At 38.5% G+C, this 13,847-nt stretch overlaps 1 protein-coding gene across 1 annotated transcript; it reads left to right on the top strand.

The window, feature by feature from the left end:
• The first annotated feature begins 589 nt into the window (after positions 1 to 589).
• Positions 590 to 13,495, top strand: afmid (arylformamidase). Its single transcript, XM_041784580.1, has 11 exons — positions 590 to 720; positions 1,009 to 1,099; positions 3,332 to 3,436; positions 3,540 to 3,588; positions 3,667 to 3,752; positions 3,846 to 3,918; positions 4,025 to 4,122; positions 5,015 to 5,093; positions 7,782 to 7,917; positions 12,336 to 12,440; positions 12,627 to 13,495. The coding sequence occupies exons 1-11, from the start codon at positions 691 to 693 to the stop codon at positions 12,654 to 12,656; spliced, it is 882 nt and encodes a 293-aa protein (XP_041640514.1). The 5' UTR covers positions 590 to 690; the 3' UTR covers positions 12,657 to 13,495.
• Positions 13,496 to 13,847: the final 352 nt, after the last annotated feature.

Genomic DNA, 13,847 nt, shown 5'->3' with positions numbered 1-13,847 from the left:
CTCAGATTTTTCCTCTACTTAAATAAAACCAAGCCAGGAAAGAGATTAACAACTTTCTAACAGTCTAGATATTAAAAAAAAAAAAAAAAAAAAAAAAAACAGTCACAAGTAGATCTCAGTGTTTTCACGTGTTTTCAGCAACCTTATTACATATCTGGTGTGTTAAGACACAAAGGTTCGATTAAACTTTACAGGGACCTAAAGTAAGTCCAACCAAGAGAAGTTGTCAGTCAAAAAAGTGAGTTATGATCGGACAGACAAAGTTGTACCCACAGAAAGCCCTATCATATAATTTAATGTTAACCTTAACTGTAGGCTACTTATAATCTAATATGTTTACTACTTTTCCTTGTATGATCTCACATTGTCATAGGGCTAAATATTACACTTAAGCATTGTATTTACAGGAATGCTTTAATGTCAAAACATCTGACTAAGACTCCATGACTACGCTTTCATTTATTTATTTGTTTTATTCGGTCGTTTAGTCACAACGTGCAAATAGGGAAATGGTGAAGTTTCGTCCTCGCCCAGTCTGCGTGGTCCTATTTAGCTTTTCTATCAGTTTACTATGAAGTTGTGTAAGTCAGGTAGGGGTCACAGGTCTAAAGTTCAGTCCCTCAGCAGACTAGCACACACAGTCGGATTTATCAGTCCGTAGACCTTCAGAGAGTGGAGTTAAGAGAGAAAATGTCGCACTGGACTAAAATGCAGAAAGATGTAAGTATTTGACTTTTTTGTGTTAGCGCGGTGGTGTTATAGATATTAACCGAATGTAATAATATATAGGCTATAATATTTGCTATAATGTCTCCAGCTGTGACCTTGTGGACCATAATTGTTTAAAATAGCTGGAAGTTACACTGACAGAATGACGTCCTAGCAGAGTCTTGTCAGAGGAGGGCGCTGTATGCAGTGTTTACAGTGCTTTTCACCGGCTGAATCAATGGTGGTGTGTTGTTGGGGTTTCATGGACGCACTGCTGACATTGGTCTCCCCGTGTGACAGGAGCTCGAGAAGCAGTATTCACCCAGCCAGTGGTCGCACAGGATGTCTGCAGACGACGTGATCAAGGCTCACGTAAAGGCGTTAAAAGAAGGTCGGTGTATTTTGAAGCTACATGCTAATACGCAACAACAGAAATCCGGTTTGGCGAATAGACAGGCCGAAAACAGGTGTTATGCCAAATGTTGTCTGTCTGGGAGAGTAGCCTTTGATTCCATAAGGAGATTATAGAAAAACACAGTTTCGCTGACAAAACGCGCTCTGTCAGAAAATAAAACTAAAAAGCAAACGTGCTTCTTTGAATTTAAGCTAAACTAGTAGAGTTGTCATGATATAAAAATTCTCACGATACAATCCAAAAGTATCAATACCTGTCTCGATGCCATCATGGTGGCCAAAATAGTTGTTGCTGCCACTTAACATAAGGGTACCTTCCTAATTTTACCTGCCAAAATTAAAGGCGAACAGCCCTCTCCCTATCTCATTGCAACTTTTGATAAAATATGACTGAAGTCAAAAGCTTTAAAAGTCTACTTTTAAATGCTGTCAATTATATAAAACACATGGCATCAAAAACTCCAACTGAAGATACTTCTAAAAGTTTGTTTAAATGCCTAGAACTTTCATTTTAGAATAATGGTTCTCAACAGGTGGGTCGGGGACCAAAACTCAGGCACACAGCAGTTTTCAGTGGGCCATAAATGTGTGCTTTGAAATTAAGGCTGCATGTCCATAGCCTCACAGGACCTCAATTCCAGAGCGCTTCTCACTAGCGCTTGTTGTCGCTACATTACATAAAATGAATCCCACTTTCCTCGGTAGTATATGTGACGTTTTAAAATAGCTCTATGTGCTTCATTTCAAGGAAATATCACACAGAAGACATACAGACAATTTAAAGTAATCCTGTTATCACACAGGCAGCAGCTGCAGACCTGAAAACTAACCTTGAAAAAAGATGAGTCAGATGGGTTTCTCTTCCGCTGCTGTCTGAAGTCCTGCCCCTTCTTGATTTTGTTTGGCAAGTGAGGGAGAAGTAAAATTGAGGAGTGCAGCACTGTTCTTAAAGATGAACAATTTTCAACTGAGAGCTCTTTAAGTGCAATGATAAACTTATTTATCCTGTTGAGATAACTTATCTGGTTTTCCCATAATGGTGTTAACTTATCAAAATCTCTTTCTCTGTAGTAGGAAACAATAAAAATTAATGTTTTTATTTAGAACTGGAGTAAAGTAATTATTTTGCATGCATATCCTCCCAGGTCATCTGTAAAGATGCACTTTTGAAACATTTATTTTGTCCTGTCCCTTTTGTTCAGAGTCAGACCTGTGTTGTTTTTCATCTTTAAGGTCCGAACTTCAACATTTTTCTTTATAAATGTGAGTGGTTAAAAATTTGTAGAAATTAAGGTCATGATTCATTAAAGAAGTTGTGGTAGGTCCTGAGGCAAGACCAGTTGAGAAGTGTTGCCTTAAAGAGTGTATGGACTTTTGATTAATATGAATCACCAAAATATACAGTATGCTGTTTTTCTTTAAATATCCACACATATTATTACCTCTGCCAAGGAGGTTATGTGATTGGCAGGGTTAGTTAGTTAGTTAGTTAGTTTTTTAGTTTTTTAGCAACATAACTCAAAAAGTTCTGGATGGGTTTTGATGAAATTTTCATGAAATGTCAGAAATGGCATAAGGAAGAACTGATTTGATTTTGGGAGTGATCCGGATCACCGTCTGAATCCAGGAATTTTTTAAAGGATTCTTCACTATTGGGAGAAAGGGCTAATGGTGAAGGTCTGCGCTCTCTGTGTGCTTTTCTAGTTGTATTTGTTATCTGTAAAGAATATTACATGTTAGTTACTAAATTTGTGAACATACTGAGTCAGTTGATTTTGGTCAGGGCTGTAAAAAGGGGATAACGGAAAATGAGGTTTCCCCTCCCTATTATTTGATGCCTTTATTAGAGAGCCGACAGCAGCAAGATGACAGGAAGTGTTTGAGGAGGGGGGAGACGGGGAATGACATACCACAAAACTCCCTTACTAGATTTGAACAGGGGATGTTGTGTTCATAATCAGTGCCACTAAACTGAGGGATTCCATGGGGCCCCATGAGACAGTTATCAATGAAACAGCTGAATAGAAATGCCTAATTTTATCTGCGGCAGTTAACTTCATACCTAGATCAAGAGCCTAAAACATTTTAATGCTACTAGCTGGTATAGCCCTTGAATGGGCTAATACAACCAGAAATAGAAGAGGAAAAAGCTAAATGTATTCTTTCTCACTGTCTGTATAGTGCATAGCTTACCCTTGTTTGTGTTCAGGTACAGAGCGTGCCCGTGGTCTGGCTCAAACTTTGCTCAATGTGCCGTATGGAGAGGGAGAAGGAGAGAAACTGGATGTATACATACCCAGCACCAACTCTTTAGGTACTAGCGTTGTGACTGCCTTGACACCTCTTCTCAATCTTTCACACACAAAGAAGCTAAAATAACACATGCTGGTCTGAACACGTCTGGTTCTCTGTTTCAGATGTCCCGCTTGTTATCTACATACATGGGGGTTACTGGCAGTTTCTCAGGTACGAGTTTAGACTGCGATGCAGGTATAAACTTTTTGTTCAGATCGTTTTTCATGTTAATGTTATGTGCTCGGACAGCAAGGAGGAGTCGGGATTCATGGCTGTTCCACTCATTGACAAAGGAGTAGTGGTGGTTGCAGTCGGCTATGACATAGCCCCCAAAGGCAAGGCTTTATATTTCTCAAAATATTAAGTTTAAAAAATCGTTTCTTTAAGATGACCGTGGAATGTCTGAGCTGTCTCTTTTCTTTTCTCAGGTAACATGGACCTCATGGTGTCTCAGGTTCGCAAGAGTGTGGTGTCTGTTGTACAGCAGTATTCTCACATCAGGTGCCCAGGCTTGTTTTCTGATCTTCTTTAATTTCCTTGAGTTCTTCCTTCTCATCTGCATAAATCACTGTGAGTTATGAATGGACTCTCACTAATCCCCCTGCAGTGGTCTGTACCTGTGTGGTCACTCTGCTGGAGCTCACCTGGTGGCTATGGTCCTCTCCACTGACTGGTCCCAGTACAGCATCACTCCTCAGATTAAAGGTAAAGTTCGGGTATTATAGCACAATTGATTAATTTAGCACATTAATTTATGTCTGACAAACAGATTACTCTAGATGAGGCAGATTGAGATAAAACATTATACCTTGGGTTAACATCTGTTTTAGGCATTGGGATGCTAAGTGGTAATCCTTAATGATAGGTGTGCATACACCTCAGTGTGTACAGAAGATGTTTGTATCCAATAGCTCAGACTGAATGGTGGTCTGGATTGCTTTCAAGCATCAAAGGTTATCTGTAATGGTAAACCAGAAAGCAAAAAGCATAGCTTATCGGCATCAATCCAGACTCACTAGTAATCATGGGATTTTTTTTTCCAGAGATCTGGATCTTCTGGCTCAGCCCGGTAATTAAAAGACAGCATTTTGGCTCCCACACAGCTCCTCATCTTGCCTCATTTTTGCCTGAGTCATCCATATAAACTTACTAGCGCCCCACAGAGTTTATTTGCTTAATAGTATTTGACCATTACCTTTTAAATGGTAGTTATCACAAAATGAGGCAGAAAAGCTGTTTAGGGGTGAGGGTGAAAAGCTGTTGAAGAGTTGCCACTTGGCTCTTAGCTCGTGGCTAATCCATTCCCATTCATCCTTTTTACTAGTGTCTTCACTGCACACAGCATGCAGGGATACCTAGCCACAGTAAGCTTGAGAACCATGGAAATAATACATGGGCTGTTGCTTCAGGAAAGTGAGTTCTGATTGCTGGTTGTCACTAAGGACATATTTTTCATGCATAGTGTGGACACATACTGAAGTACAGTCAACTTGGTAACCAGGTGCTCACATTGGATGTCAAGGCAAATGTAAACATTATCAAAGATGATGCACAGCTGATATATGATTGCTGATTTTGTTCTTTCCTATTGCTTCAGGTGCTTTTCTAGTCAGTGGTATATACGACCTTCTGCCCATTCTGTCCACCTATGTCAATGAGCCTTTGAAGATGACAGAGTAAGTACAGTATTTTGTATTAATTTGCTTTTACTCAGTCACTGTATTTCTATTTGTACAGGGACAGGAGTGAAGCATGAAAACTTATGCCACACACAGAATATGGAAAAAGCAATAATTGTACTTATGTAGACCTAGACTTGCTGTAACCTGGAGATCTCTCGTCATTTGTTATAATGGCAGTATTCATCTTCAGTCAGAGATCTTACTCTTGTGCCGATTTGCAAATTTTGTAATTTAGAAGATAAAAAAATCCACTGGCAAGTATCTACCGTAGTTTGTTAAAAATAGAGGTCTTCTGATGAAAATAGTCTCATGCAAAGTTCTGTTTTATGATTTTTTTCCTCTGTTTATAATCACAGTAACCCTACTGGCAAATGTAATTTTGTCTATTTTGACAGTACTAGTAAACAGTTTCAGTTAAGCTTATGTGCATAAGAAGAGTCAATGTAAAGAACAATTAGGTGGATGACATGCAGCATTCATTAGAGATCTTCCCATGATTATTAAACAGTCAGCCACCATTTTGCAGGGGTGGAAAGTAACTTATAACTTATTCGTGTTACTGTAATTGAGCTTTTTGTGAACTTGTTCTTTTCTGAGTAGTTTCTTATTTTAAGTGTATTTTAGGGAAAGTATTGTACTTAACTACAATTTAGGTAAAATCCGTAACTGAGATTAAAAATGAAAAATAAATGACAAAGAATGCTCAAGCTTTTCATCAACTTTGTGGAACTGGCCAGTTTTTTGTTTTCCTGATACCACATGGCGTTGAGAAACACGTAGGGGCAAGGCTCAATCCCACCTCACCCCTTGCCCCTACCACTTAGCTCTTCATATTCTCTTGATTCTTTTCACATGAAGGAAAAATCTTATTTTAACTTTCAACCCCCTCTGGTATCAAAAGTAACTACTCAGTAACCATTAAATGAATTTTTTTAGCTTTACTTTAGTATTTTTACTTTCACGTAAAGTAATTTTAGGGCTGTCAAAAGATTCAAATTTTTAATCAGGAATAATCTCGGGATTTCTGTAGTTAGTTGCGATTAGTCACACCCTTTTTAGCACATCTTGAAGTTCCACTATTTTCATTCAAAGTTGTTTTTTGTCATTTTGGATTTTTTTTTTTTTTACTGTAAGGGTTATTGACGTCCTGTTTTGATACAGACCTGCTTTTATAGGTAGATCAAAGTTATAACATGAATTTAATCACGGACCGAAGGATTTGTTATGGATTGAAAAGGAAAGAAGGGGATAATAAAAAGTTACATCTTTGATAACACATGGTCAAGATGACTTTAGACTGGTCCACTGAGCTGTCTGTGAGTTAATAGTGGATCCAAGTTAATTGGATTAATCTGACAGTTCAAGTAATTTTCCATCAAAGTAACTGTACTTTTACTTGATTACAATACTCTTGTACTCTTTCCACCCCTGCCATTTTTAACCCATTACAGCCATGCTTGAAGGCAATGGTTAATGGGCTTCAGCTTGTACAGTGCTTCTTTAGTCATCTGACTACCCAAAGGGCTTTTTACACTACAGGTTACACTTACCCATTCACACCACATTCACACAGTGATGGCAGAGGTTGTGATAATGTCCATCAGTCTTGTCTCATCCCATTCATACACATTCACATGTCACTGATGCAGCAGTTTAGGGTTCAGCATCTTGAACAAAGGACATTTTGACATGTGGGCTGCAGGAGCAGGGGATCAAACCCCCAACCTTTCAGTTAAGAGAAGACAACCAACTCTACCACTAATCCTCTACCACCAAGTTTTTGCATTATACAGTATATGGGAGCTAGTGTCGATATATATTTAGGTAACAAAACAGACTAAAGGTGTTAGTTCACCGCCCCCTTTTCAAAGGTCTTAATGCATAGTTTGTGTTTTTGACCAAGAAGGAGCTGTGTGAAATCTAACCAGTCTCCTGAAGCGATTGCTTAAGACTTAAAGTTCCCTGATCTCTGGTTGAAGATAGCAGCTCAATGCTACATTAGCTGCGACTTGCGTAAATCTCTGACCAAACTGTTGATCATTTGGTTACATTGTGGGTAATGTAGGCACCATTTTTTGGCAAGGACAAGGAATTTATGAGATAGAAAACTCTATATCTCCGGCCTGCATCTTGGTTTTTGAGATTTTTTTTAATCATGATTCAGAAAATATAAAGGACCCCCTGTAATTTGGTTGGGATACTCTTGGAAGAGTAGGGGTATAATCAGATTAACAACAAGATAAACAGGGCTTGTAATCAGATTTTCATATGTAGATGGATTAGTACATTTTCTGACTTTAACTAATTGACTACAGCAGTCCTAATTTTGCTATGATTCTCTCTACTGGGGTCTATAATCATCTGATGTTCAGATAAGAGACTTCTCAGAACCAGGCTTAATGTTTCAATAGTTTTACGATGGTCATTTCCACCAACTATGCAAAACTTGTCAAATGGTAAGTTGGATTGACTGTTAAGGATTTAAAGCACACTGAATGAGAAGAATGGGAGCATGCTCCAAAGCTTTGTGTAAAATTGCTGTGATCATGTTGTGGAGGAGAAATAAATTGTGCATGTAAAGCTTATTGTGTGTGTGGCTTTATCCGTGTGTGAATTTGATTGACCTCTGTTGTTTTGTGGTTCCTGATCCTTTTTACTCCTTTGGTGGTCTCCTGTCTGCAGGGAGGTAGCGGTGAGGAACAGTCCCAGCAAGCTGGTCCCTCAGCTCAAACTCTCCTCCTCCAGCTGCCACATTGTTGTAGCCGTCGCTGAGAACGACTCACCAGAGTTTCGGAAGCAGTCAGAAGATTACTTTAAAGTAAGTGATCATAAGCACAAAAAATAGTCTTTAAGTCGAATCAAGTTCGAGTGTAACACAAGCTACTTTTGTGTCCACAAGATGTTGTTTCTTTCAGCCCAACTTTAGACCCATGTTTTGTCTCAAACACAAAGCTATTCACTTGAGTGTAGAGATGCATCATAGTAACATTTGTATTGGCTGATATTAGCCCTGCGTTGACTAGCATGTGGAATGAACAGATATCGGTAGCAAATGTTTATCTTTTGTGTCCATTGAATCTAATTCTACCATCTAGTAACCATGATTACTGATTAAAATGTTTTTTTTTACCTCTGCCAAGGAGGTTAGGGGTTAGAGGAAGCATAAGGAAGAACTGATTAAATTTTGGGAGTGATCCGGATCACCGTCTGGATCAAGGAATTTTTTAAAGGATTCTTCACTATTGGGAGATAGGGCTAATGGTGGAGGTCTGTGCACTCAGAGTCCTTTTCTAGTTTTTAATTCTTTATTTTTCAATTCTGAAAGGCGGACATAGTACACATCATATACTGTATGTGGAAAAGAAACTGAGTTTCCAATGCAATTCAGTCTTTTCTCTTTTATTTAAGTATAAGGAACTAGGTGCAACATGGGAGAGGTATAGTGTGTACACAAGGTCAACCAAAAACACACCACGAATAGTCTCCAGAGGGGTAAAAGTACAACAAAACCACAACAACAATGTAGTTTGCCAAGATTACATGGCACCTCAAGGTCCTTGGATGGTCATCTCCACAAAATCTGTCTGGATGGGTTTGACATATTTAATGCAGTTGGTCCATAGTTTAACAAAAAGATCTTTATGCAGACTTAAACAAAAAGTAATATTTTCCGAAGTATAAACATTATTTACAATATTAATCTACTCCTGTATCTGAAAATCTACATTTCCTAAAACTAAAGTGTCAAACTGTAGAGGTATGTCTATTTCAACAATGGATTTTAATGCTTTATAAAACTTTAACCTAAAGGGTTTTTTCACTCGGCATTCCCAGAAAATTTGCCAGTGGTTGGCCTCCTGAGACCTGCACTGCCTCCAACATTTGGTTTCCCCTCATGCAAAATGTGCTTTCTGCTCTGGAGTCACAAAAGAAACAAATACAGGACTTCAACCAAATTTCTATCACACATGAGAATTTGTACATTTCCATACAAAATTCCACATATTTGACCATCTTTTGTCTGATATTGAAAGATTACCTTATCTCTCCCATTACTGTTTGACATATTCTGTTGTGTGTAATTTCTTTTTCATTAGAATATTGTAGAGTTTAGAGATAATTCTCTTGTTTGAACAGGTTTGGTAAGCACCAATAAATACACCATATCGCCAAAAGTATTCGCTGACCTGCCTTGACTCGCATATGAACTAATTTTTAATCCATAGGGTTTAATATGATGTTGGTCCATGCTTTGCAGCTATAACAGCTTCAACTCTTCTGGGAAGGCTTTCCACAGGGTTTAGGAGTGTTTTTATGGGAATTTTTGACCATTCTTCCAGAAGCACATTTGTGAGGTCACACACTGATGTTGGACAAGAAGGCCTGGCTCTCAGTCTCCGCTCTAATTCATCCCAAAGGTGTTCTATCAGGTTGAGGTCAGGACTCTGTGCAGGCCAGTCAAGTTCATCCACACCAAACTCTCTCATCCATGTCTTTATGGACCTTGCTTTGTGCACTGGTGCACAGTCATGTTGGAACAGGAAGGGGTCATCCCCAAACTGTTCCCACAAAGTTGGGAGCATGGAATTGTCCAAAATCTCTTGGTATCTTGAAGCATTCAGAGTTCCTTTCACTGGAACTAAGGGGCCAAGCCCAGCTCCTGAAAAACAACCCCACACCATGAAGTATCTTAGGCAAAAGCAGGCCATTGGTGACAGAAACACAATGGAAATAGAGGACAAATAAATGTAATATTACAGGTGCACTAATAAATACAAAAACATGGAACATAAAAAAAAACATCAGCTTACAAATTATAACTAGTATTTACAAACAGTTATGTACAGGTTTGTTATATTACAGATTGGGTGTGGTGGAAATATTTATATGTACACCTATATACACAAATATATATACAAATGTGTACAGATTATACATATAAATATTAGTTATTACACAGATTCTTTTGAGCAGTTTCTGTTGTGGAGCCTAACAGCTGCAGGAAGGAAAGACCTGCGATACCTCTCCTTCACACATTTCGGGTGGATCATCCTATCACTAATGGAGCTCCTTAGTGCAGTGAGTGTGTGTTGGAGGGGGTGGGAGTCGTTGTCCACCATGGAGGACAGCTTGGCTATCATCCTCCTCTCCCCCACCTCCACAGGTTCCAGAGGGCACCCCAGGACACAGCAGGCCTTCTTTATAAGTTTGTCCAGCCTCTTCCTGTTAGCTGCTGTGATGCTGCTCCCCCAGCAGACCACGCTGTAGAAGTTGGCCGAGGCCACAACAGAGTCATAGAAGGCCTACCACTTCGCTTCCACTTTGTTATAATACCACTGATTGTTGACTGTGGAATATTTAGGAGCGAGGAAATTTCACCACTGGACTTGTTGCACAGGTGGCATCCTATCACAGTACCACGCTGGAATTCACTGAGCTCCTGAGAGCGACCCATTCTTTCACAAATGTTTGTAGAAACAGTCTGCATGCCTAGATGCTTGATTTTATACACCTGTGGCCATGGAAGTGATTGGAACACCTGATTTCAATTATTTGGATGGGTGAGTGAATACTTTTGGCAATATAGTGTAACATCAGCATTGGATCATCAAGGTCTGATTCATTTCTTATATTATGATCAAAATAATGTCTTACCTGAAGATATCTGTAAAAATCAGCTTTTTCAAGACCATGTTTTCTCTTTAAATACATAAAATCTCTAAATTGACCTTTTTCTGTCAAAGACAGGAATGTTATTATTTCTTTTGTGATCCATGACTTAAATCCATGATCCATTTTGTTCGGTTTAAAACCTGGATCATCGGCACACCACTGAATTATTTGTATTTTGTCATCCAGTTTATACTCTTCTCTAATTATTCTCCAAATTTTTAACTGGGTTTTAATCAAGAGATCTTTGCACAGTATCTAAAACTCTTCCTAGCTAGTATTACATGAACTGGGGGATTATTCATTCTGGAGAGTTCAATGTCTTTCCACCTAGCTTCAAATGTTAGGGTACAATTATTTATTGGAGGCTTAATCTGGGTTGCATAGAAGCCCCCCCCCCCCCCCCCTCTCCTTTTGCAGTTGTAGCGTTTGAAGTTTGACCTTTGGTTTCTTCCCTTACCAAATAAATCTAGAAATCACTTTATTCAGTTCCAGGAGATTTTTTGGGGGGGATTTCTACAGGAAGTGCCTGAAATAGTAAAAGGTAATGAGATAGAACATTAGTTTTTACTGAGTCAATTCTATGACTAAAGCTGGGAAAAAAAATTATAATCAGTGTTCAACACTGATTATAATTATATTAGGCAATATCCACATTCCAAATGGTCTTTGCCTTCTTTAGGAATGATTGGGATCACTGCCTCATTCCATGACAAGGGCATTATACCTTTTTCTAAAGAGATGTTACAAGCTCTAAGCAGGACTGGCATTAACTCACATCCAAAATAATGGGTTTTTAATTAGGCTCAAGAGGTCAACAGTTTGACAGACTGGTCTGTTTTCATGGTCAAACATGATAGAAAGTGTTGGCTCAGAGTCTTACACCAAGAGTAATGATGAAAAACACCAGTATCCATGTCTGCATTGGCTGAATTGCGTTAACCATCGGCATCATCCATGATTTTCGCTGTTGGTGCATCCCTAATACTCATTGTAGAGTGATTTACAGCAGTGGATCTCAACTGGTCCAGCATCAGGACCCACCCCCATCATTAAGACTCAAATTTCTTATATTTTTCAAGTATACCCAAATGTTTCAAACAGAAAATTGGCTGTTCAGACTTTGAATGGAGCAAAAGATGTGACTGAACAAAGCAATGTAAATGTATCTTTCAACATAAAAGGACATCATGTATTTTATGGTACATACATTTACAGGAACACATGGAGGACCAACTGTGAATGACTTCCCAACCCACTTTTGGGTCCCATCAGTTGAGAATCAAGGATTTTATTAATAAAATTATCAAATCTTTAGAAATGTTTGTCTTTTTTCATGAAAATAAACATGATCAACTAGTTAGGAGCCATTTTCGTTCATTAGCTTTCCAATAGTGATTATTCCATCACCTCTCTTTGCTGGTAATCTTGGTGCATACTTCAGTAGTGTGATACCATGACAAACCAAATTTCATTGTCTTAAGTTAAAATCTTAAGAAATTATTGAGACATGGCTTTGAAATAAATTACATGCACTTCACTTACTTCTTTGTTTTGGTTGCACAGACTGTGGAGGCAGCAGGGCTCACTGTGACCATGGAGGATGTGGCAAATACAGACCATTTCAGTATCATTGAGCAACTGGTTGATGGAGACTATCATCTAACAAAGGTACATGCACGCAGATTTCCACCCCTAGAGATCGTGGTGAATGTCCCTGTTATTTTTCTTGGATGTCCTCTTTTTTTCTTTTCCCTGATAGAAAGCTGAACATTATCAATGCGCAAGGTGATTTTAAGCAGTTACGGCTAGCGTTTAAATGTTTTGACCAGTTTTAAGTCTTTCTCTCTTCTGCAGCTTCTCTTGAAGATGATGGGGAAGAGCTGAAGTGGCAGTCTTGGATCCATCGCCTGAATCAACATACCTCTGTATCAACATACACCTCTGAAGAGAGTCATTGTGCACTAATACTGACAAAATATGCATCACTCAGGTTTGTGCAATAATAAATGTACAATATCTGAGTGGGTTGATTGATATATGTAAAGGTGGTATGGATTGTGTTGACTGTCTAGTTCACTGTTTCACTAGTTATGTTTACTGTAGTTAATCCTGTCCCATGCAAAGCTTCATGTTTCTATGCTCATAAGGATATCCCTTCAAGGATGGTTTTTGTTACAGCTTTACTGAGCTGATTATAGTTGGTCTAACACTGATTGTATAACAGCCATAGATCACAATGCTATCATCAGGAAATACTTTCCTCAGGCATACCAACACTTCAAGGGTCTGTGGTTTGTTTGGGCATATTTCCATTGTTCAGTGTAAGAGTGGGTCTATCTTGTGTGTTTATTTCTCTGACAATCTCCTCCACAGCTCTAAAACAAGGGTTACAAAAGAGTTCATGTCAGTGCTGGGTGAATGTAGCTTTTAATTGTACTCTCAACAATCATAATGTCTCACAACATATCGTCCACACTTGATAAATGTTAATGAGGAAAACTGTATATTTGCACTTATTATTTGATCCTAACACAGCTAATGAATACTGCTTATTGAATATGCACATTTAGAAGAACAAATGGGGCTGCAATAGCTGATGCACAATGTTACTGACTGTCCTCATTATAGCATCTTAAATTGTTTACATTCATGTTTACGCTGTCTGCTATTAACCATTAATGTAGATAATGAAGAGAATCATCACAATAAATATTTATATTTGAGAATTTGTGCTTACATGTTTTAAATTTACATTTGCATCTTTATGAGTTACGACTTTCATTCAATGTAACGCCTACATTTTTGGGCCCCAAAAGCCTCGGGATCATTGTGTGACGACTGTTTTAAGCTATTTTAATTGATTCAGAAATAAAACTGGGATGTTTTACAAGGTAGGAGCACTATTATATCAATGCTGCTCCTGCTTAACACAGTATGTGTGGGGTTTTCTGTTCTAGTTTATATCCCAAATGAAAGATGTACCAATGTGCAACATAAAACAACATTTATACATGAATGTACATGTGGAAACATGGCCAGATAAATATATCAGTGAGGTGGTAGGTGCCTTATTAA

The sequence above is a fragment of the Cheilinus undulatus genome, linkage group 4, assembly GCF_018320785.1.
Source record: "Cheilinus undulatus linkage group 4, ASM1832078v1, whole genome shotgun sequence".
NCBI classification, from domain to species: Eukaryota; Metazoa; Chordata; class Actinopteri; order Labriformes; family Labridae; genus Cheilinus; species Cheilinus undulatus.
The sequence above is the reverse complement of the archived record's forward strand: the minus strand, read 5'-3'. Positions and strand labels throughout refer to the sequence as shown.